This window comes from Gadus morhua, chromosome 20 (assembly GCF_902167405.1).
Source record: "Gadus morhua chromosome 20, gadMor3.0, whole genome shotgun sequence".
NCBI lineage: Eukaryota > Metazoa > Chordata > Actinopteri > Gadiformes > Gadidae > Gadus > Gadus morhua.
Window position 1 is genome coordinate 18,677,135 of NC_044067.1, and position 26,428 is coordinate 18,703,562.

The window sequence follows — 26,428 nt, forward strand, 5'->3', positions numbered from 1 at the left end:
TTCTGAAGTTATTCCGATGGGTTTCCGGTTTGTACACATTTTTACTTAAGACAATCAGGAAATCAAAAATCTGTGTTGTATTTTGCCATGATGGTTTTGCATAAACCTTTTGAGGAAATAAACGGTCTATTGGTGGATGATAGGGATATGAGATTGACAGCAGATAAAATGCTTGTTTTTAACTTTTTTACTCAATGTAGTAGTAGTAGTTTTGGTTTTCATCAAAGTTCTGCTTTTTGTTACATATACCGTATGCATTAAGTATTAGCAATACCATACAATAGTGATGTTGGGGTAAAATTAGATTACAACAGAGGAACATTCAACATTTGGAAGAAACTATGGAAATCATCCGAAATAGTTGTCCACTAGATGGTGCCACACACACACACACACACACACCCACACCCACACCCACACCCACACCCACACACACCAAATCCTTCAACAAGTAGTTGTGATTTATAGTTTAAATACACACTATAGTGTGTATTTTATAGTTTAAATACCTCTACATCCATCAGGAATTACTAGCCATCTGCCTACATGAAAGCACTTCACTTATGACTTTTCAAAACACAGACAAATGTACAGATTATTACCAGGGTCACCAAACAACATGTTTAAAGGTTAGGAGAAATCATTATGAGCAAGATCATTTAATTGATTCTTCACACTCGCACACAGACCGATTGTTTGGATTTCATGCTGCATTCAATGGGGAATGCTCCATAACGCGACTTGATGTTCAGTGAGGTTGTGTTTGACGTCAGTAGTTCTTTTTTTTTAAGGAGCCTGTGTTACTGTGTGTGCATAAATTATTATACAAAGGCACAGTATAGAGAATAGATTTATAGAATTGTCATCAGTTTGTTCTGTTTGGTTGATCAGCTACACAAACACCTTTGTATGTTTGTCATTGTGACTTTGATTCACTCACCGGTCTGTCTTTCTACTAACACCTCCTGTTGCCTAGTGACGGGGGGCTGCTGGATGGGAACGGAGGACGGCGGGGTGGCCTGGAGGAAAGAACCAAATATACAAACAAGAAGATCGAGCAAAACTATTAGTTTGAACACCAAGAAATTGGATTTTTTCTCAGGATCATATTTCACACAAACAACAGGGTCTCTAAGCACAGCAAAGTGTCCACATTCCGGCATTTTATTAGGCACTTGTAGCTAGTGTGACGGCCGGAGTTAAACAAATGTATGGATGTGCAACGTAGCCTGATGACATTTTAACAGTCTGCTGTCTGGCGTTCTGTTGGTTGCAAATAATCCCTATGTCTGCTTTGACTGACCGACATTGTTGCTTTTTGTTCTTCACAACACAACTTTCGAGACTAATGAATATGCATTTCTCTGCGGTTGAATTCTGCCCTAGCGCCCAATAAAGTCGGTTTGCCGTTTTATCTGAAACAACATGCAATAAAACAAAGCAAGCATGCATTGAGGGAAGCAACATTTTAATGTGTGGATTAGTTATGTTGGTTCTCAGCACTCGTTGGGCTCATCGCTGGCAGACCTTTAATCTCCTCCCACCCCGATCGTGTGATTTCCCTCTGTATGCATGACTTTGACAGGCTCATAAGGGAATCAATGACATCGAAAAACGAATTCACATATATATACAGTATATATATATATATATATATATATATATATATATATATATATATATGTGTCTGCCCTAGAATTGGACTTATCGAAAAAAGCAACTCCCGAAAAAAGTGAACCAAAGTTCTAATGGCGGTCACATGACAGGTGTCAGGAAAGGACAGGGGGTTCTATGTGTGTGCTTTGTGTGTTTTTGTGTGGCTGTTCCTGGTCTAAAATAAAGACAAACAAATCAAATGACATTCAGCCATAACAAAAAACACAGCTGGAGAGACAGCAAGAGAATGAGACTGAGAGAGAGAAAAAAAACTGAGGGAACTCATGAATTAACTCAAGAATGAATGAATAAATGAATGAAAAACGAGGAGGAGGAAGGGTCACTCTGGTGACAGGGGAGAAGGGGGAGGGGCCATGCATAACCCCCTTGCTGACCTCATTCTCCAGTCACCCACCGCTCATTGTTACCTGAGGATTCTCGGACTTGGGGGGTAGAGTGAAATGTGAGAGGGGAGGGGAGAGAGAGAGTTAATAATTAACTAGGTCCCTCTATGGGGGGAGGGGGGTCTTAGCTATTGTGTTGCGGGACCCGGACTATGCAAAGAATTTGGAGGGACCGTCCCAGGCGGACTGTGCTGGGATGTATGTGTGTGTGTGTTGTTGGGGGGGAGGTGTGGTAACTATAGGGTGGAGCATAGAATGAGAGAATGTCTAGATGCATTCATCCATAGATCAGAGAGGCAGCGGGATGGCACCATCTTGAATACCAAATGTTGAGTATAACCTACAACCCCTTATATAACAGAAGTTGTGTTTGCTACTCCACCCTTGGATGGCAAGGGTGGTAGTTTCTAGGTAGGAATGATGCGTTTTATTTCTTCATATATTAGTAGGGAAATATGAGTGAGAATTCTGGGAATTGGCCGGCTCTGGATTCAGCTTGAAGGCTTGTCGACCACTGTGACAACATTAACTGTTACGGACAACTGTTGCGGAGAAAATGTCTGGAGGATGGGAAGTGTCAGCCACATCACATAATGCCAGTCAACATTCGAGTTACACCCCTGAAATTAAACAAAAACAAAAATGAAGAGATTATTTTCCAGATTAGTATGGCCTGATCGCTTGCAGGTAACATAATATCTGGAAGTGTGATTGATCTGCAGCATCAAATGCTCCGACAGCTGATTTGAGCCTGAGGTAAATAACGCTTCGGTGATCTTCCCTCGCTCTGAGATGAAAACATATTTCTACAGTAATTCTAATATGATCAAATGTATATAAAATAAATATCTATATCTAAAATATATGGTTAACTATTGATCAAATGGCAGGTTGACATGTACAGGCACTTTTTGAGCTTCAAAAAACCTTTAATTTGTGTATTACCTGCGGCTCCCCTAATCCCCTTTAGTTGGTTGAACGACTCCTGCTCTATTATCCCCTCCCCGCCCAGGTAGAGTCCTGGACTGCGAGTGGAAAGATATGACAATCTGACAGGATGGTCCCATCCGTCAACACCTACTCCCCTTGTTGCTACAGCACTGACGAAACCCTCTCCTATGGGACTCTGCCTGGACTTGCCTTCAGAGCGCAGCCACTATAGACCTGCTGAACCTGTGGGTCTAATCCCCCCCGGCTACAAAACACCTTGAGTGGGAAACAGAAGGTAGCTGGTTTTTTTAATTCCAGCTGTTTCCTGTTTACTGTGTTTCTTTCAGAGCCTCCTAAATGTCTGTGGTGGGAAGATGGAAAGTCCTGTTAAACGACATGATGGTGCTGAATCCTCCCCCCTCCTGTGGGTTTAATATGGGTATAACTTTCCTGTACCCTTTTCATTCCATGCCTTCAATCTTGTCTCGTCTATTCGGGGTTAACCTTGAGGTAGGGAACTGCTACTGGCTTTTAACGCCACAAAGCCCAACCCCCACTTTATTACTCGTGAATCATTTCCCAGGTGTGCTCCGTATATATTTGATGGTGGTTTGATGGTGATTGGAGAAACAGCGTAAATACAATCATGGAAAACAGATTTTAAACGCTGGCCAAAGGCCTGGCTTGGATGGACTGTATGCCAAACCCCACTGAACCTCTGTTTTAACCCACTATACAGACTTTCTAGTCATTTAACAGCCTTTCTACAAGGTGCCTTGTTAGGGGATTTATTTTGAAGCATGCATGTCATTAAGGAGCAGGTAGGGGTTTGTGCAGCTTGCTAAAGGATGCCTACAGTTTACTGTGGACATTGGTCTTCAAACCCAGAACCCTTTGCCTGGGAGACGAACACCCTACCAAATACAGTATTCTGCCTCCTAGTTGACAGAACACAGGCTTAGTGTTCTCCTGCTGGACAGAAAAGGAAACAGGCCTCACTAAAAATCTGCTCAGAGAATCCAAAAAAAAGACGAGAGAAAATAGAAATAGGCAAAAAGAAAATCAGGGGGGATTTAAACAGATGAGGGAGTTAAAAGAGAGATAGAAATTACAAAGAAGGAGGAGCTATATGCTAAGGATGGCTAATGGCCTTTCATCCGTATTAGGAGAAACATGCTAGGCATCTGGCAGCATCATTGAATACGTCTTTCCGTGTAATTGGTCATTCTCTCGGTTGGTCTAAATGTCTCGCATACTACAGATGAAATTCCCCCTAACAGCCGATAACTTGCCCCATCCACTGAACTTCCTATCGTCATGTGATACGTTATAATTGTGTCTATAAATGGCTACAGTCATATGCCTTAAGTTTATTTGGTGTGGTCATACCAAATATCAGCATTTCTCAAACAACAAGTCTAGGTCTGGCAGAAAGTCTGCTGGGCTTCAAAAGATGACTCTGATATTGTACAAACAGTTTATCTAATTTGGTGATGTATGCGCTCATTGACCAATCAGAACACTGTATTTTCAGTCAGCAAAACCCATGTGCATATCACTCACATACACCGATTGAAAAACAAATTTTAACATTGATTAGTATTTTAATATAGAAATTCTCTAAATATATTTAGAGTTGATGTAAGTTAAAGTTGTCTCAAGCTGCTGAGGGTCAAGCACTACTGGTCCTTGGCTTAAAACAGTTTTATATATGGCATATATGGCTGCCATATCGATAACACAGACAAATGCACACACACACAATCTGAACATAAAAAGTCTCAGTGTTTCAACGTGTGCGTACAGTGAGGTTACCTGCATTCCTCACACGGCGGGGGCTGTTTCCTATGGAGGATGTCAAGGGGATATTCTTGGCCACTCTCAGGGATCATTTCTGCCTACTTGCATATGAACCAGATTCAGTTTTTCACTATTCCAGACATCCAAACTCAGCGGTTTATAATCCCCATCGGAGTCCGGGGAGATTGGACGCAGGGCAACTGAGCCCTGATGTATGGACTCATAGCCGTTCCTTAGTGTCCGCATGTCCTCAAATTAATTGAACTGTCATGTTGATGGAATATGAAGAGCTGCTTTATAAACAGTGCGTGTGTGTGTTTCCAAAATATTCCCCGAAATATTGAGCAAGCAATGCTTATGCATCCGCAACATAATGAGCCCAAGTAATGTCTCCAAGGGACAACTCATATGAATTTGAAAGTAGCATTTCCCCAACAATCTGGTCAAATGATTACAGGCATGAATAAAAACACTTTTTTGTATTTTCTTCTTGTCTGCAAATGTAAATGGAATGTTAACGTAAATATAACGTGTTCCTACCGTTGGGGAACTTCGTTCATCCTCTCCGTAGCCACTTCCAAATCCTGAAGCCTGAGAACATGGAAGAAACAACAGCTGGCATTTAAAAACGGTTAAAATGATGCAATGATATAGTGCTATGCTAAACACATATTAGGTCAATCTACTATTTGAACTAGAAAACAAGAGTCCGTAAGGCTGATTCTTCTAATGCTAATATGTATTTTTTACTTACATTTTTGGTTTGTGCAACTCTGATATTTCCTCTCGCTGCATTAAAAAATGTACACAAAGGGAACTAAGATCTGAAAGATATATCCTAATGACAAATGCAGAGGGTAACATGGTGATATGACAGTGACATCATTCTATGTGAGGTGCAATTAACACAGTTGGATTTGAGTGGACTGTGTTTCTTTTCTTTCTGTTTTTTGTGTTTATCCATGTATATGTATATATTGGCGATTAAACTGTACAACTTTGATTCTTTTAAGTTTCTGATTGAACACATTTGAATCATATTTACACATATCAAGCAAATAACTTTGCAGAATATGTGCCACCAGCATCAAATGATAATCCTGTAATCTGTAATCTGTCAATTCAGCCTTCAAACCACTCACCACATCTGTGTCATCCCCGTCTTCCTCGCAGTGTCTCTCTGCAGCACGGGGATCCCCTACCACTCTGAGCTCACCGACCACCCCCTAATCGCACACGCACACATGCACACACACACACACACACACACACACACACACACACACACACACACACACACACACACACACACACACACACACACACACACACACACACACACACACACACACAAATTAAAAACAAGAACCAAATCTTTTTGAAAGATATTACATTGGATATCAAATTCTCTGAATAGTATGCTTGCACAAACTATTCGATTCCTACACTCACACATAGGCAAAAACATAGGCAACATAGGCAACACACACGCACTACGTGCGTGTGTGTTGTTGCCAAGTGTTCATTACTAACACAGACATCTTACTAACAGTATCATACAGTATCTCATGAGCACATTCCAATGGAAGATGCCTGCTACTATGTTAATCAAACCCAACGTGGAGATGGCTTAATTCATGTCCACAGTTTACAGACAGAACGCAGTTGGAGAGCCTGGGAGAAGCCACTGTTAATCACTACACAGGTTTCATGGTAGTCTCTTTACGGGAAACCCACACACCCAATTACAGGCCATAATGCAATCTGCCGACCAATCAGATTGTGGACAGTGTGGCGGGATGCCAATGCTTCCCAGGGTGATTAGTTTGACCCTCTCGTCGGAGGTCATCCATGTTAACATCATGAGACAGGTCTCACTGCGCAACGCTTGGAGAGGACTTTCATCATCAACAGGGAGTCCTAAATTACATGAGTTTTCAATCATCTGACTTGGAACTAATTCATCATCTTTTTAATTGAACAGAAAGAATTGTGTGTTAAGATGTACTTTATTAATCTGAGATGGGAAATGGGGGTAATTGTAGTAGTAGTGTTGAAGGGCTAGTAATCAAAATTTGCTGTTTAAATGATGACCAGAAAAACTGCTTGAATGTACTCTTCTTTCTCTGTACTCAAAAAAAAAGTTTTTACCGGAATGACTTGGCTTGTTTGTATAGAAAACATAAATATTTAGTCGTGAAAAAGAACAGCCTTTGGCCAGTCCTGAAGTGATTGGGTGAAGATTAAATTGACAAAGCCTGTGACGCAGTCCAAGCGAGGGAAGTTGACAAAATTACAGCTGGACTTGAAGCCCAGGAGTCCTGGGAAGCGAGTCTGTTTGTAAGCTCTAAGACTAAGTTATTACGTACAGAGGGATTAAACTCCGGAACTTTCCATGACAAAAACCTCGAAACAACGACTCTATAGGGCACACCGGGTCAACAAAACCATGCAACAAGTTTATAAACAAGAGTTAAGAGAAAACCAAATATAAAGAACGAGATGTTTGTTCCTGTAGTCGGGGGGGGGGGGGGGGGGGATTCAAGCAAATCTAAAATCCAGAGATGAGTAATAATCATGGGTTTTTGAATATTTGAACAAATAAATACCAGCAGCAAATACATTTAGTTTCAATTGTCTAATTGTAAATGTAAATTAGCATTATTATTATTATCATTTAGTGCTTAATGTGAGTGAGAGGTTAGGGATTTATTAAATACATCTTAACTAACAGTATATATAAAAAAATGTGCCATATTTTTGGGAATTCACACGTGAGGGGCACATGTACAGTGCTGATGGGCGCGGGCAGAGAGGTTTTAGTGTGATCGCTAATTCCACAAGGGCTTTGGTGCATTCCATCAGAAACGGTCTGAGATCATGGTTGAGACCATGGCACTATGGAATGGTATGAGGCTTAAACAACATAGCATAACAAGGAACAGAATGCGAGTGCGTTACATGCGCAAGAAAAATAACTTTGGCATTGGTGTTGGAGCAAATACAGTTTTCACTCTGCGGCTTGTAGGCATCTCTTCGTCTTGGTTTCAAAATACTGCTGCTTCTGTTCTACACAATCAAATTGGTTGTCTCGTTCGTTTTAGAATCCAGTCCAGCTAGTCTTATGATCTAACGTTACGCCAGGGGATATTCTGCCAAAGGTCTACCCACCCCCGAGGTCATGGAGCACCTGTCTCCCTGTGTTTACAACTCACAGACCAGGTCAAAGGTCGTCGGGGTCAGCTACTGGTCTGTACAGCAGTCAAACCAGCAGGGAATAATTGCACCCTAAACTGTGAGAGCTAGCAATTATTTTCCATCTACTCAAAACAGGAGGATAGTGTGGCAAATACAATTTTTTACATAGTTATGATTCGGACGCTGGCAATTAGTGTGATGAAATCATGCATTGGTTATTATGCCCTATGCAGACAGGCAAACAGTTTCAACCATATACACACCAAAAAAGTATTTCCTTTTCCATTTTTGTTCGATACATATATAGGTACATTAATATATATATATAAAGATGATTAGATAATATTATATCCCATACGAAACATGTCTATTTTTAACTCTCTCCAGCGTAATCATATGACTGTACATACACGTACACATACGTACTTACATTTATTAATTCACTTATAAATTAATTTGGCTAAAATCTTTTCTTCCAAAGCAATTAGCTAACGATCGTTAAGATATATGTCCTTAAGAAGAACATAGACAGAAGTCGGGTTTTGAACCCAGAACCTTTTCAGCATCAACACCCTAACCACTCCACTAACCTTGCTTCATCCATTGAGTGCTACAATCACGTCGTAAGCGCCTCAATCAAACACACTCAAAGCCGTACCAAGAACTTATCAGGGTCGGCTCCTCCGGCCTGGCCCACGAACACGCCGGCCCCGGCCTCCAGGTCCATGCCGTCGGGGGACCTCTCGAAGCGCACCACCTGGGACTCCATGTCGCAGTTGGGGTAGAAGGTGACCTTCTCGTCGTGCACAGCCAGGGAGAAGCGCGTCCACGTGCCCCGCATGGACGCCACGGTGAAGCGGGCCGCCTCGTACGACTCCTCCGAACCGGGTTCCGTGTAGTACAGCACCACACTCTGCCGGCCCCCCTGCACCTCTGACAGCTTCACCCCCACGTACATGACCTGCTGTGAGTCGTCCGTGATGGAGAACACCACCCCCCCGCGGTCTGAGGTGGGCTTCAGGTGGAAGATGAGGGAGAAGTCCCGGTAGAAGGGGCTGGGGAAGTGGGCGCGCGCCAGCTGGCCCGTGTTGGCGTCGGGGCCGAAGACGTAGCTGGGGTTGTTGTCGGGCCCCGGTATCTGGGTGATGGTGTCGGGAGGGGGGTCCCCGATGAGCTGCAGCAGGGTGACCCCGCTTTCGTCTGGAGATGGAGGAGGAGAAGCAGGCGGTGAGAACGCGGTTCAGGTATGAAACGTTTCGTCAATGAAGAGCAAAGGGGGGTTTATTACAGGGAGGGCTGCATCTCAGGGAATGATGTTAGTCCCCCGTCTTTATTAGTCTGTGGGTGTGTGAGCGCTTGGGTGACTGGAGTGATTGTAGTCACAATGTCACTGTGTATCACAATGTCAGATGGAGGTCAGATGAACGTTTCTTATGACATTTTCTAGATCAGTGTTTAATCACTTGATAGGCATCACTAAAAACACAAAACATAATCCACATATATTTTTGCAACTGTGAATTCACACAGCATACAGAACAGAATAAAACAGATATGTCATGATTTGATAAACACATATTAAGTTACTTCATCACTTCCCGAAGGCTATCCATCAGAGAAACAAAAAGGACTAAATACAAACAGCTGACTTGGCTATCAAACGTACAAAACCGTCTCCAAACGTTGAGAAAAAACACCATGAACGATGCTATTCCTGGGACAACAAAAGCAGATCGCTATAGCAGGCGGTATCAATTTCATGGAAAGGAAAAAAAACGTTAACAACTCTTGTCTCACCTCATCTTACCCACCCACCCGTAAACCACAGCAACGAAGCCATAACTGTCAAGGGAGATGAGGGGGATTCTAGCCCAGGACCAATTTAAAGGGGCTAAATCATCGTATTTAGGCTGAAAAATGCAGTTCCTTGAGCTCAAAGAACCAAGCGTTGACATGTTAACATGTATACAAGTCTAGTGTAGTCTAGTCTGCAAAAAATGGCAGCTTGACTTGAATTAACATGGAAATTGAATTAACTTCAGCTTAACTGCTTAACATTCGTGTACACTAAATACTCAATAAAAACCACTGTGACGCAATCAATCAACCTAATCATGTTAGTAAAAACACGCTTGTGTCCATTTATAAACCGTACGTGAGCCATTTATAAACCGCACTACAAGGACCAACCTGTAGTAAGCAAAGCATATTCAATTCTCATGCTGCATTTCCTACAGCCCAAGTCATTGCCTTCCAGGACATCTGCTGACAGGGATCCGTCCAGGTACACAAGTGCCAGCAGATGGGTCCGTCTGAATGCCCTCCTTGAGGATTCAGTTACCCCGGACGACCCCTAGCAAGGACCAGCATCAATTATTCAGAAATGTTTTGGAAATACTCATAGGACAAAGGGCCAAAGTGTGACGACAAATAGTGTTTTTGACCAAACTTTTCAGGTGAAACACGTAGAGGGCCTTTGAAGTAATGCTGCAGTATGATGACTGATGAAGCAGCTGTACTGCTTGGTTCAAAGCTATCGCAGACGGATGTGAGTGGTCAGATCTCCATGTGCTACAGGTGGCTTTGTTTAGAGACAAACACTAAAAGATACTGTCCTGGACCTGCAGGCTTGGGGGCCCTCTTTGTGAAGCACTTTAAAATAAACAGTGTCAAATATTTCCTCAAGATTTTTGTACATTTTTCGTCCCTTGGAACAGAGGGCCAACTCAAATCAATTATTATCAGGTTACTTGGAAGGTTGCATTATTAGCTATATTTTAAAAGAAAATGTTTTCTGAGAGACACATAGTGCGTATACAATCTGTATGTCGCAAATTAATAATTTTGAGACCATAATAAAAAGTAAACACTACTCAAGAAGATACCTCTCTTCACTCTGTTGGATGTGGTCATAAATTGTGTCTTGCAGCCATCCCACCAGATGTTGACTCCGATAAGGTAAGAATCAGACAGCCTGGAGGGTCTTCTGACAGCTTGTAATTGGCAAGTCTACACAGGCCCCTGTGTCTTGCACCCACTCACAACCAACCACCACCCACCCACCTACCCACTTCCATCCCCCACACCCTCCCCACACTCCCCTCACTCTTCAATCCTGACCTGAAGAGACTTGAAAAAAAGGGAAAAGAAGACAAACTTGGACAGAAATGTAGCCACCGTCATGCGAGTCGGAAATGCCTTCCATTACGGGCAGTGAAGTCCCATGCCTCGAATGTCACAGTTGACATGCCAGGTTCAACTGATATGCAAAGAAAATGTCTGTATCGAGGGTGGTTTGGTTTAACAGGATCTTTGTTGCAACATTGTATGAGGACGTATTTGAACCCTGGTGAACCAAGTGAATGAGAGACATCAACATCTGGTTAATCTGAAATGCCAGTGCATTCCCCCCCCCCCCCCCCCCCAAACCCCCATCCGCCAAACAAACTGAAGCTGAGACATTCTTTATAGATGCTATTTCAACTGTATCTTCAGCAACACAATGATTAAGTCTTAACTTACCTAAGTCCTAAGTAAGTGTTACTGCTGTGTCCGTAAATGTGTGTGTGAACGATTGTTTGTGTTCTAAGAATTCAAACCCACACAACATAATTACTGAACATAGCCTACATGCTATCCAGATGTTGTTGTATTAGGCTACGTTCAGCATGTAATGCCTGTTGTTTGACCTAATTTAAGCGGCAATATCAAAGCAAACCAGAATAAGATTAATTAAATATCAGAGAAAGGTTAAGGCCAACACGACTTACATGACCCAAAGATCTTTGACTCGTGTTTGTCCAATGTTCTCAACCTGGCAACCCGCAGGAGCTACAAGTCCTGGGAGGGGGGGCGGGTGGAGACAGCTCTCCCTAACATGGTGAGTTTGGACAGCAGCACCCATTCCATATGCTCTGGGTCAATGTATCACATTGTTGCTTTGATTCATCAAAGAGCACAACGATTCTATTTGACGATTTTATTCTATTTTTTTGTGGATTCCTGAGAAATGTCTTGTTGTCAAAAGTCAACAAAAGCACAACCACAAAATAACGACAAGTTGTTATCGACTGTTCCAAAAGAGTTCCAACATTAGCATCTTTAAGACCCATCTAAATTCAGCTCCTTCAAAAAGCTTTGTTAACCAAAGACTTTCATAAAATGGTTATTAGAGAGAGAGGACTGAAGTTGCGTCGGTGAATAGATGCTGGCTAGGTTTATGGTGCCGGCTTCTCTTGTCTGGAAAGCTATTAGCCAACCAGAGTAGATATACTGCCATATTCATTCAACTCTTTGATATGTTAAGCGGTAGAGGAGTGACTTAGCTGTCCACAGAGTATAAGCAGAATAACATATCTGACCTTGAGGCTTACTGCTGCCAAATAACTAACTTGTTTTGAGCGGTATAGAAATCAGTAATCAGAATATAAAATTTGTAGGGCCTCCAATGCTGGCATTAGGAACGTCTGCATGGTAGAACCGGCCTTGGGAAAATGGGGAACATCTGGAGTTGGGGTGAAGAACCTGGTGGTTTTTAATGACTAGTTGGTCACATATCAAAATGACATGGTAAACGACAAGGGCAATGGTCCCTTCTCTGACATTTAAAAGTATTGGTCTTGACCTGTGTTTTTGTGTTTTCTTTGGAGTCGCTGTTCATTACTGCACACCAAAGTTGAATAACTATCCCATAGTTGAATAACACTTGAAACATGTGCAGTGCCCGAAGCCTGTCAGCAATTAAAACAAAGGGATTCTTTTCGAGTAGAGACCATTACAGTCAGTCACAAGATGACTTAGCTGGCTCTTGGCATGTTCCCCATTAAAATTAGAAATAACATATTTCCATTTTTTTTCCCCCTGCTTACAAGGTTAGGAGGAATCATCTAGAATGGGGTCAGTTGATTTGGTGAAAGCCGATCAGGGTTGACCACGTTGTATAGCGTAGAGTCACAATCAGCTGCACTGAACACTGACCTCACTGAACTTTTGTACTCAGGTAATATTTCTGTACAAAATATGCAGCCGGTTAACACAGTCGGCATATTTTAGTAAAACTTTAAATTAATACTTTCTGTGCATGGAGGCAGAGTATTTGTTATATAACAATCGTAGGCTCTGTATAACAATAAAAGTGTATTGAAATATCTAACACTTAGAAATATGAAAGTGTCTCTAAAGAAACAACATAAATCAAGTAAACGCAACTCAGTGTTCAAAGACAAAATATATTTCAGCCCACCTGAGGCCTTGGAAGTGCCTCTGAAAAGCGAAACAGTTGTTATCCCAGCTGCTGAGATTTAGTCTCAAGGACTAAGTAACATGATAGTGCTTTACTCATCTACACTCAATTTCCTCAACACTTAGTAGGTTCCACAACACGGCCTAAACCTTCCCCCCCAAGAAGTACCAAGAAGGGCGTGAAGAAGAAGGCACTTCTTCATACCAAATAATACATATCCTTACACATAGGCCTAATAAGGAAGAAAAGAAGCCTATGGGTGAGAACATGGTATAAATCAAACAAAGCAGCAATATGGCGACTCACAATAAGCTTTGTTAGGACTTATTCCTTCTTGTTCCGCTGCATTACAAAACAACAGGGGGTGGAGGATTGCAATGGGTTTCTGGCCCAGAAGAACTTGAGAGTACTTTGTGTCCATAATTGGGATTGCCGTTCTGCCAACAGACTGTTTCTCTGGCAGAACTCTCCCGCGGGCGAGGCGGTGCCAGCATGGGGTTTAGATGTCATGAGATGTAATAGCAACACTCACTCTTTGGGAGAGCAGGTTGTGCCTAATCAGTGGTGAGGGAGTAAGTACACTGATACAAACTCACTGTGTACAGTGCTTAAGACTATAACGAGACCGGCACAAGAGAGCCATGATTTTTCGCTTACCTAAATTGCTCTATTGTCTTTTTTCCAGACAGCCTGGTCGTCGTTTTAGTTTTTTTTCATTTTTTAAACAAAGGCAGAGATCTCCTTTTGAATTCATCTCATTCCGACAGCGGGTAATGGTGCATGCTGAATAGCCCACTGTGTTTCCATTCATCACCATAATAACAGATACCCAGATGTATCCCACAACACTTCATATTTCACAGACAGGATTGGCAACCATGGCTATGTATATAAAAAAATACATAATTAAAAGGGCTATTGTCTGCTAACAAGCCTCTGTCATGCCAGCAGGGTGCCCCCCCAGCCCGTCTCTTCCCTATTGTAAGAGCTAAAGCATCTCATAGACCTCTCACTAAGCACTTTATATCTTCCCCATCTTCCCACGGACAGGAACTAACCCCGCAAATGCACATGTATATTATGGGATGTAGCCATAAAGTGCAATAGCCTTGCCATTACAAATTGTTAAATGATAGACACATATGGACCCTCAAGAGCTTTTGAGTAAAGGTTCTAACTGAAGCCTGATGATTGGTGGGTCATAAATTAACAGGAGTGATTGGTGCTAAACCATAAGGGGGGGGGGTATTTGTCATAGATAGAAAAAGTCCTTTGTCCTACTCCAACATGAAGAAAACGTGACTTCAGATAGTTGAGAGGAACAAGTGTCTGCTGAGCCATCCAAGGCGATGGATCAGTGACTGGAGGAGGTTGTGTGTGTGTGTGTGTGTGTGTGTGTGTGTGTGTGTGTGTGTGTGTGTGTGTGTGTGTGTGTGTGTGTGTGTGTGTGTGTGTGTGTGTGTGTGTGTGGTGTGTGTGTGTACGTGGGCGTACGTATGTGTGCGCGCATGTGTGTATTCACTTAGAAAGAGAACTCTAGTATTAGCCACCAAATCTCTTCAGATAACCTTACCAGTGACTAATAAACAGGGGGCGGAATGAGCTAAACCTTAGACCAGAGTTGTGTGACACTTTAGCCTGCCCACTGAGCTGTGACCTCATTGGCCTGAATGCTAAAAGCGCCCCCGACCCCCAAACCCATTACCACAGTTAAGAATTCAACGTTGTGGACACGGCTGGCTGCAGTTCATTGGACATTATGACCACATTTCCTCTCTCTCTCCCCCTCTCTTCGTTCATTAAGTTAAACGGGTCACTCAAATAGAAACCCAGGCCTCTTTTTTTATTTTTTTGTATTTTAATAGCCAACTTTAAAATACAACTTCAAGTCAATCAGCCAAAGTCAATCAGTAGTTCTTGGTTAAGTCCGGTGGGTTTAATAAATCAGAGTTGTATGAGAGACCCAAACAGAGTAGGGTAACCACGCAACAGATTGATACGTTTTAAGAATTCAGGCTTGCTTGTAAGGGAACACATTGAAGCATCAGCCCAAAGCAATTTTATTTCATGTCGTTAAGAAGCAGATAGAGGATAGGCCTCAAGCAGGCCACCTGGTAGAGTGGGGACATTTGGGTTTGAAATCAGAAGCCGTCGGCTTGGACTCAAACACCTTGTCCATCTAAATACTGGATACCTCATTTGAATATTTGGCGAGGCACGAAATTAAACACTTTATCGGGCATACCTCATTTGTATCTCAAAAATTTGCCACACCTCATTTTGCCTCCAATGAGGAATACCAGATGTTCTAAAGTGGATAGGTTAGTCAAATGATATGTTCGAGACCGCGGTACCATTTCTGTCTAGCCACCAGCGGTTTACAAGACAGATAGCCAATCCTTCACCTCGGTGTCACTGAGACCGGGGCCCGAGCACCAAACCAGACATGCCGTGATGCCGCCTCTTGGTTCATTCTTAAGTACTTTCTCCCCCCAGGGGTGGAAGATAGGAACAGGAGCTCAGTACTTTCATTAGCCCCAGGGTTCGTATGGTGTCGGGTGATGAATCTTCATCGACATTCCCAGAATACTTCCCTTCACGCCTAGCTACTGCTCACGCAGAACACAGGATGCTAGGTAGGGGCTAAAAAGCTTCCTGAAGAGATGATAAATTATGCCAAGTGATAATCATATTGGAAACAGAAAAACAGAATTAATTAAAAGGTGGATACACATATTTATAAGACTTATATGTGGTCATTCATCCTTTGGTTGTATTGATGTAGACTGACATACATATTTAATTTATGTATTGTCATCTTGGACACATGTAGCCTAACGTTACATTAGGCGCATTTCATATCTTATAACGATATAAAACGTTCATACACTACGAAGGTACTAAAAAAGTATCACAAAGTTGGCGTAGGTGGTAACCATGGGGATAACATGCACACATCTTTTTTTTTAACCGATAACCCTTGACTGGGAGCCAAGCTGGAGTGGTTCTAGCCAGCCTTGTAGGTGTCCTCACTGGAAGAACAATCAAAGGCCCTGACTACTCTCTACGAGCTATGTTGCCAGGGTATCCAATCCAGATATGGATTATCTAGTTCACTCTAAACTGTCAATACCAGGGAGCTGTTGGACAGCCACCAGAGCTGTAAAAAGACAACGTTTGTAATTCCATTGATAACACAGGAAACAGAGAGAGACAGACAGAGAGAAAGACAGAGACTGAGCATCCAGGAATGGAAAATATAGCAGCAAATGGCCGGTTATAGTTTGCTTGCATCTTATGATAAACTTTGTCTTGATTGATGAATATTTGTCATGATTGAGGGAAATGGATCTGTTTTTCTCTTGCATCATATCGCAGGGGAAGTCTTGGGAGAAAAACTAACAAACATCACAAGCCAAGGGGCTTGGCAAAAGTAATACAATCAAATAAATAATTTCTACACTATGGCTTTAGCTTCAAATCAAGTCATAAATCTGACTTATGTTTCCACCGTTTACATGGAAAACCACAAATGAAAACATGATTAATATCAATTCATAACAATCAACAAGAATTTTTTTTACAAATATGCCTCAAGGGCCAAGCATTGTCATTGCGATATGAACATTTCCATGCTGAAGGAGAGGTGATAGTGGTGTGTAGGAAACGTAAACACATCTGTAAAACAACTACTAATGTCCAAATGTGCTTTTCTCTGATTAAATCATTTCCATCAAGAGGCACATATGTTTTGGTTCCAGTGGGAGTTTAAAGAATTTGTTTTGAATTCCAGGGCTGTTTAACGTGATCAATTATTCAATTCACACCCATGAATGCCAGGGAAGAAATGCTTCATCTGAAACATTACCATCACGCTGCCCTTTAAAAACCTGCTGTAAACAAACAAACTCTCTCAACTATGGACAGCAGTAGACGCTTCTATGCATAAAAAAAAACATTCCATGCAGCTTAGTTGTAGTAAAGCAGCATGAAATCTAGAGTCTCGATTTCATGTGTGTGTTTGTGTGTGAGTGTGTGTGCGTGTGCTTGTGTGCGTGTGCGTGTGTGTGTGTGTGAAACCGATCACGTGCAACAAGGGAAGTACAAGGGTAACATTGACATGCTCTGAGGTTAACCAGTAAGCACCGCAGGTAGCGCTTATGCCATGCTTGTTAAGCTTTTGTAATTTGCTCTATAAGCATGAAATGCAAATGCAAAGCTTTCAATCCATTTTGCCATGCAGGGAAACCCGGCTAAGTAGTTCAACCTTCTGATGTTTTGGTGGGGGAACCGGGTGAAAAAGCCAGACAAACTGGGAAGGTGGAGTGTTTTTTGGGGGTATTTTTAGGTTTGGGGGTTGAGCGACAAACTGGTTAAACAACCTGGTTCAGAATGGATCCCTATTTTAAACACAAAGGATCCACTCCAACCATGGGTTACCTTTCTGGTTACTAAGGGACAAACACTGGTCGTCGGGCAGGATTTGACACTCCACCGGGAGGCGTCCCTCATCCAGGATGGTCCAGCAACTGTCCCGCAACACTTCACACGAACTCCTGCAAGGCAGCCGGGCCCCGGGGCCACACTTTGGCACCAGCAGTAGGCAAAATAACCATTCCAAGCTATGGTGGCAACGGGAGCGCAGCAGCCAAGCCCACTGGCTAAAGTGGGCTTGGACCTCCTCTATGGAGCTATGGTTGAAGTGATTGGGCACCGCAAAGCTGTCCCCACCATTGAAGGAGCAGAAAGGAAGGCTGGTTTCTGGGAACAAGCAGTTCTGGGGTGCCACCACCGCCCCCACCGGTGTGTCATTTGCAGGTTTATTGCATTCAAGAGGAGCCAGGCTGGATAGAGCTGTTGGGGTAGCAACAGGTTTCTGACCGGTTAGGCTATGCTGGTGGCCAGTCTTTGGTGTGTGGATAGTGTCTAAAAAAGGATCAACTGAGTATGATTGATTGGTCACCATTGCCCAGCTTGTGACTGATGCCTGGGTGGGCCCTGGTGAAGGGGTTGTTCTGGATATCGGGGTTGTTATTGATCTCTCTTTAGCTTCTGTGGGTGGAAGGTTTGAGTGATTAGTTTCAGGGGTGATTGGTGTTTGATTTGACAAAATGATCTGATTCGCTTGGCTAGGACCATGTTGTTGAGAGGACGGCGATGGTCTAGGAGTTAACTGAAAAGTTTGCTCCATGTGATTTACATTTTTTGTGTTGCTTGCTGTTGAGTTTTGATTCATAATTTGGGTTATTAAATCTTTTAAGACAGTGTTTTCTGTTGAGTTGATTTGGCTGACGTTCCAAATTGATTGAGGTTTGCTTTTGCTTACTACTACAACATTGTTGAATTCTTCAAGAGAAAGATTGTAATATTGATGGTTTCGCACTACATCATAAAGTGCCTGTCGCTTACGTGTTTTACTGCTGAAAACATTCTGTCTACTTTTTCGAGGGTCTGATTTTACAGCCTTTCTCCCAGCAAGTGGACTACCATAACTCTCAACTACAGACTCTTTATGGTAAGCAGGCATTCCTTCTCTCGGTTGAATTCTGTGTAAATCAGAATCAACTTCAGACTCAAACGCAGAGAGCTTCCCTGAAAAGGTCAAAGGATCAGATGCTTCAAAACCCATACCTTCTGGTGATGAGGAACCATTACCCAGTTTCTCTGCATCTGTTGGAACCCCAGTGGTGACATTTTCAGCTTCCACATTCTCTGGTTGAGTTTTCCCATTCTCTGTTTGGGAATCCTTATTCTCTGGCTGGGAATCCTCTTTGTGTGGTAGGGATGTAGGCTTCACAGTTGTCAGCTGAAGCGCTTCTGTCGTCGGCTCCCAAGTCGATACAAGTTTACGGATCCCATTTGCGACGTCGACCACCTCTGCTCCGACATCTGTAGTGGTCTCCATTGGCTGTTCTGGTTCTTCGGTCCCCGTCGCAGTAGAACCCTCAGGGGAATCCACTGTTGTGGCCGGAGGTGTGGTCTCGGGCTCATTCCAGAACCATGCATGGCCACTGGCTGTCCACAGGGCCACCAGCAGCAACACCACCACCTGAAGCTCTAGCCTCATCTCAGACGTGCTGGAACGGATCCTACCGGCTTAATCAGACTCCGGGAGTGAACTCTAAACACAGCCACAAGGCCACTGCCCCTCCACACCATGCACCGGCACACACACACACAAACACACACACACACACACACTTTATCCCAGCTGAGCTGCAGAGTCCGGTTCTCTCCTCCACACACACACACTCATTCACAGGCTCACAGACACACATGCACCCAGGCAAGGCAGGGAGTAAAAGTGAAGAGGTTCTTCTTCATTCACGGGAGTGTAAAAGAGGCACTGGGGGGGAGGTGCCCTCCTTTCGGGCTCTCCTCAGTAATACATTTTTTTTTTACTCAACTCCTCCTCCTCCTCCTCCCTGATTCTCCTTTTGTCACGGTGCTGAAAAGAAGGGCTACTTCTTCCCTTTGACCGTTTTACAGAGGGAGCAGGAGGGGCTGTGGGCAGTTGTTCTCCTTGACTTATTCAGTGAGTTCAAACTGATTATAAACAAAACCCCTAAAGGAAGGAGGAATCAGGGATATGCATGAAGCTTTACTACACACAGACCGAGACATGGACTGGGGGGAATGAAAAACCAAGATAAGAAGTCAAGATCTGCGTAATGTCCGATAAAGCACAGAATGCTATGATGTATGTGCCGGGGTTGGGAATGTGCAGAACTACACACAACGGTGTTTAACAATGTTTTGCCTTCACTCCAGTGTAGACAAAACGCCTTCCCTGGGGTGGTGTCTCTCCTCCCCCAGTGTGTCAGACAGACCGCACGGCTCTTTCATCAAATCTTTAGACTTCCTCCGCACACTTCATTTTGAACTTGTTTAGTTTTCTGTCGGCTCCCCTCCATCTGTGGTCAGAGCAGACCATAATCCAGGGCTCAGTGTCTTGTCCCGGCGGGCTTTTCAACGCAAACCAGTTGACAGAGACCTCGACATCTGCTGATGGCAGGGCTTAGTGATAAAAGGAAGAGGGGTCTGTTGCGAGTCGTCCTCTAATATCAGTGGGCTTAAAGAGAAAGGCCGTGGTCTATCTGCGACGGCACCTGTTGATGGACAGCTTCTCTCAATTCATTTGTGTGCTGGTGGTGGAGGAGGGGTGTTTAAACAGAGATGTTCCTTTGGTTCAACGGGGGGGGGGGGGGGGGGGGGGGGGGGGGGGGGGGGGGGGGGGGGGGGGGGGGGGGGGGGGGGGGGGGGGGGGGGGGGGGGGGGGGGGGGGGGTCAGGGGTAGGGGGGGGTACGACCAGCGGTCCTCCTTTGCATAGTTAGGGGTCGCTGGGGGTGCCGGTGACCCCATTCAGAAAGATGCGGTTGTTTTGTTTGTATGTCAAAGGGAGGAGGACGAGAACATCTAGAATCAAGAATGGGAAGCTTTGGTGCGTCAGGCCCTGTGCTTTTATTGCAATACATAAGATTAAGTGTGAAATGGATGGAGCACAGCAACTTTTAAAATGAGGCTATAATGCTATTGTACTATAACCACAAGTTTAATTACTTAATAGTAAATCATTGTGTGAGTAAGCCAATGCCATACCAGCCAGTAATAGCTGGTTCTTGCTGCCAATGCAAAAGAGATGTACCAGGGGAAACATGGGGAGAGTCCAGGGGGAGAGTCCCCCTGCACCCGTAACCCATCCCTCCTCCCTCACTGTTAGTTTCCATCTAGTCGTTAAGTTCTCATGATATTTCAAAAGCCTAGACATCGAGTCGACAATTAACAACAACCACCACGGCTGGCACAAGAACCACATCATCTGGGAATTCGACAACAGTAACAAACAAGATTGAATTATTTTGTAGAAAGGAAAAAGTCCCTGAGGGTATTGGATGAAATGGAAGTCAATGAGGGGGTAATGTTTACAGAGGTAGGCGATCTGTCAGAAAAGCTTTGGGTGGCCAGGAATATCCCCACATCGCTCTTGTCACCATGTCAAGGAGAGAGCACTAGGAAGAGGCTTGACTACTTGTAGGAAAACCTGACAGGGGGATTGACACAAATTGGACCAGGATTGCTGGTCTTTCATGTCTGTGACTTGACTGACAAGTCGTGGCCATTTTGACACAGCAAATCTGCTATGATCACAATGCTAAGAAAATACCTCACACTGAGGAGGGGGGGGGGCAGGAGTTTGTTGGGCCTCAATGTGGCATTTCATCGACCTGTTAACCTCAGAAAAACAGACACAAACAGACAGGCTTCCTGTTTTAAACTGGCAATTACAGTCAAGACCCCTGGAAGGTATGCACACAGGGTTAAAGGTAAGGAATACAAGTGATTGTACTGGAACATAGCCTACCGTTCCTTCTATTGGTGGTTCTTGATATCCATTGTGGTACAAACACACTTCATTAAAAGCCCAGACCAGTAAACATAATGAGTTTAAAAGTTCACACAGCCTCACACGCTCAATTCTACAGGTTGAGAGCTTTGGCAAAAGCAAAGATCTTATATGGCTGGCGACTACCGTAATCCACCTGTTAAAACAAAGCTGACCTGAACAGAATCTGTACACTTGATGGAAGGGTATTATTCAATGTAGGCACTTCTCTGACAAATGTATTTCTATCCATTACACTCTTCAAATGCCAGCACGCAGATTCAGTCCTTTGTTCATGGTAATTCTGTTTTATTGAAGAGATGCCAGCCACATTCTATCCACTTGTTCCTCGGCATTTAAGCCCTCGTTATCTTCTGCACTTAAGACCCTACCGCCCCCCCCCCCCCCCCCCCCCACCCAACACGACCTCTTGGACACACACACACGCTCACACACACACACCCAACCACCCATCCCCCAGACAGACACGCACGCATGCATGCACGCAAACACACCAACCCACATGAACACTCACATGCACACCCAGCTCCTGTGGAGGCCACTCTTTGCAGTCGTGTGGTTTTCTACTGAGAAGGGAAATATCTTTAATACAAAGACCCTACTCTGACACCACCAGAGGTCCCTGTACCTTTGTGCTCAATACAGTGATAAACAGCAGTGGTACGGGAGTTGTATCGTTTAGTACAGGAGCAGAACTCATACTCTACAGTCTACAAGAACCGTTGATGGAATAATGTTGATGTTGCAAAAATTATACCGTAGGAATATACTGCTGGTGGTTAGGGTAGGGCGTTTAAATCTCTGCCATGGGGCAATGGTTCAAACCCACTTACCATGTCTACCAGTAGACAACTACAGGTAGTATACCTCTAAAATAAATAAAGACATCTTCAGTGGAAGTATTGGTTAAACGTGTTCCGAAAAGTACTAGCAGTAATAGAAAGACATGACTTTTATGTCATGAATAAAAGTTAGGATATTAGTTTTTTGTTAAGAAACAAACAGGCTTGGATTCCAGGCTACCCTTTCCCCACCCTCTCCAACAAAAGCCAGGTAACAGAAGCCAAGGTGGAAAGACTGAGTGAGAAAGTGGTTATGGTATACAATGAAGGATGCTGTCTAACTACAACACAGCCATTAAATGGAGCCTAAATCCTCAGATTTCTGCCCTTACTCTTATGGCTCATGTATTGTACATTAATGTTAAATATAGCCTTTAGAACACAATCATTTATGACATAGACAAGCCACATCAACCTTAATCAACTATCTGGGTGGGTAATGCATTGAGTTGCCATGGTTTCCAAGAGTGGAGAAAGTTACACATCCAACTAACCAATAGGGCTGCTAGGTGAATCAGGCCCTACGTGAAAAGGGAGGCATGTGTGTTGTGTGTGTGTGTGTGTGTGTGTGTGTGTGTGTGTGTGTGTGTGTGTGTGTGTGTGTGTGTGTGTGTGTGTGTGTGTGTGTGTGTGTGTGTGTCCACATAGTTGTACACCTCTTGGTCATCAATTTGTGTATCAACAATTTATTCAGTATAAAACCTTTACTATGGAAGTTCTCCCAGTAGCAGCCTCTAGTGGCCGTATCAGGGACTATCCTTTGAGATTTTCCAAAGGTGGAATTCCCAGGATGGATTGACTCGTGGGTGGGCGAGTTCCAACCAACTTTCTGTGGTAGAAAGTTACATCGTGCTATTGGGGGTCATTAAACACAACCTTCAGACCCAACCCTAGATGGTAAAACCTCTCGACCTGTGACAGCGGCAGACAGGCATGTGCAGGGGATATAGAAGGACCTTCAAGGGCAGGTTGACAAAACAAAGCCCTGTAGGAGTGAAAGAGAGGGGGAGGGGGCTTCCCTAGGGACCCTTCAAACAGCTAGAGGAGGTGATGTTGGTGGCGGTGGCTGTGGTGGTGGTGGTGGTGATGGTAGAGATGTGAAGGTGGGGGGAGGGGAGGGGCTGATTTCCCGTTGTTATTCCAGCTAGTTAGGTCGCTGACCTCTGTGTCTGAGACACAGTGTGGCCACGGTCTGGTTAAGATAAACAATCCTTAAGCTACAAGCACTCAGGGGCTGCGGGGTTGGGATGTCCCCCATGCATTGACACCCCAATAAACACACGCACAAACACACACACACACACACACACACACACAGTTACAATGTACAAGAATACTTCTTTCAGACGCATATGCATACACACACACCACCCACATCCCACCTGTATCAAGTTGGAGAAAATGCACCACTTTATAATACACACATGCAGCCGCACACATATATGCGTGCACATGAACTACCACACACACACACACACACGCGCACACACACGCACACACACTCTCACACACACACACACACACACACACACACACACCACACCACACACACACACACACGGACAGCATTGATGACACAGCTGAAATGCATTGTAAGCAAACTCCCAGAGACCCAAACAGGTGTCCAGACGCACACCAGCCTTTAGTGCTGCACAGCATTGAACTCTTATGCATGCACACACACAAGTACATGCACATACTGGCCACAGAGGGATAGACCATCACTGAGGAAGAGAGAGAGAGAGAGAAGAGAGAGAGAGAGAGAGAGAGAGAGAGGAGAGAGAGAGAGAGAGAGAGAGAGAGAGAGAGGACATACACGCACACGCACCACACACACACACATACAGACTGTTGATAAAGAGCTTGAAGAAAACGTATGCAAATAAAGGCCTTTGACACAGTCTGAAGATTACACTGATAAATGCGGCGAAGAATGGAGCGTGATTCTTCAAAAGCCCTTATCTCTCTCTCCCGCTCTTTCATTCTCCCTATGTCTCTATCTCCTCTCTAAGATATGAGCAAGTGTGAACTGGGAGATGTTTTGGCAGATCTATTTTTTTAAGACCAAAATTGGACCAGCTTTGTCAGTCACATTGGTTTTGTTTTTGGTGATATGACAGATTGTTCACCGGACCCAAAACAATAATGGCCTTTTCATTATTGCACTCAAAACGCAACTTGTTGTAGTACTTTAGTGCGCCAGCAGAGGACACTAAAACTTTACCATACAAACATGAGTTACAGTAGTGGTAATCATTTGACCACAATAAGTCAAATGTAATGTTTCCAACACACAACCAAACCTTCATCAAAAGTCATGAAAAATAAAACACAAAGTCAATTGAAATGTTCTTTTGCTGCCCTTTTGTCAGCTGACTTTGTTCAAAGGATGTTGATCCTATTGATACATTGGCTTTCAAGTTTTGATGGCAACAACGTCAAAAAACCTTTTTCACAATTGTAATTGTAATTGATCAGACTTTAATACATTTTGGTGTCAGGAGTCAAAGTTGGAATCGAAGCATAGAGTAAAACATGTAAATACACGGCCAAAGACACAGACACAGACAAACAGGATGAGTAGGATAGACATACGGACAGACAGAACAACAGAGGCCTGCAGGTCTGGGTGCTAGCCTGCTCAGGCAAGCAGAGACCATCCGCCCCCCGACATGAGACACATTCCTGGGAGCAGAGTATGCAGCCTGTTGTGCCCCAAACCAGACGCATGCATACGTATCAACGCATGCAGTATGTGTCTATACGAAAGGCGTGGTGATACACATACTTACATAGATGCGACAGGGGATGCAGGGTCATTGAGCACAACGGATGGTTATACAGACATGCACATTACATGCATAGGATATACACATACACAGGCACACATGCACTTGTCGCTTTGTGAAATAAATTCAAAGCACCACACACTCAGGCGTTAGTATAATTTCAATAAAAATTATGGAAATGGAAAAATATTCATCATAGACTAAAGATTGTTAAGTTCCAACAGCCGTACTTCTACTATACGGTGGGGTGATTTTAGTATCTTTACCCATAATTAGCTGACTCAATCATAGTAAATTAGGTCAAGTCAAAGTATCTGAAAGCTCCCGCTGGGCTGAAGGTGGTCTGAGATGCCTGATGAGCTCCAGACCACCGCTGTGACTCTCACCAGCCGAGGTGGGATGTTTATTTCATACAACGTATGAACATGAGAATAATCTATTTTAGAATACTCCATTCTATACAATTCATCTTTGATTGAACTATATATTCGCTATAAATACAAAAATATACAAACAATACATCTTTGCTTTGATTACTTCTACTCAATTCTACCGATGTTCCCGCTTGCCAACAGACGGACAAGTTTTATTGAAAGATGACATCGCTGCGGTGCTCTATAAAACCTGTTAGGAGTCGTTAAATAATGATAATGACCCAGGTGAGATGTTTCCTCTGTTCCAGATAAGCTCCAGGGATACAGCCTTGCTTTCCTGTCTGTGGATCCCATGCATTTGCATGTGCCCCTGTGTGTGTGTAACTATGTGTGTGTGTGCGCGCGCGCGCGTGCGTGCGTGCGTGTCTATGGTTGTTGGTGTATGTGTGTGTTATCATGTGTATTAAGTGTGTGATGATGCAAGGCCCATCTGTAAGGGGACCTGCAGTGTAGGTGAAGGACACCCACTTCTGTAGACTCTATTTTACACAACTGGAAGTATATCAACAAAGAAACAAACACAATAACACCCTGGCAACCTCCCCCTGTTTTAGAGACTTCAGTTGCTACTGACCTAACTGATAATTATGTATGGCTAAAGTCTTTGGTACACCAAAAACAGCAAGAGCAACAGCATTTACACTGAAGAGCAGGACAAAGCATCGGTTGGACTGCCAAGATCTTATGAAGAAAAAAAGTTGGGCCTTAAATTTGGGTAAAATTATTTG

General features: G+C 43.6%; 2 protein-coding genes across 5 annotated transcripts in view; both read right to left on the bottom strand.

Moving 5' to 3' along the window:
- The window catches only part of col18a1a (collagen type XVIII alpha 1 chain a), an 81,545-nt gene that overhangs the window by 28,086 nt on the left and 27,031 nt on the right, over positions 1-26,428 (bottom strand). For 2 of the 4 annotated variants that reach the window (XM_030343448.1, XM_030343446.1), the window contains exons 1-5: positions 18,862-19,557; positions 8,647-9,188; positions 5,933-6,016; positions 5,331-5,381; positions 941-1,019 (exon numbers count right to left, since the gene is read on the bottom strand). In XM_030343448.1, the coding sequence (XP_030199308.1) occupies positions 941-1,019; positions 5,331-5,381; positions 5,933-6,016; positions 8,647-9,188; positions 18,862-19,297 (1,192 nt within the window). In that variant the 5' untranslated portion in view covers positions 19,298-19,557. Of the gene's footprint in view, positions 1-940; positions 1,020-5,330; positions 5,382-5,932; positions 6,017-8,646; positions 9,189-18,861; positions 19,558-26,428 lie in introns of those variants that run through there. The other 2 variants (XM_030343447.1, XM_030343449.1) reach the window with 2 other exon arrangements.
- Positions 17,523-18,852, bottom strand: LOC115533140 (uncharacterized). Its single transcript, XM_030343450.1, has one exon. It carries the CDS (start codon positions 18,755-18,757, stop codon positions 17,636-17,638), a length of 1,122 nt encoding a protein of 373 aa, XP_030199310.1. The 5' UTR covers positions 18,758-18,852; the 3' UTR covers positions 17,523-17,635.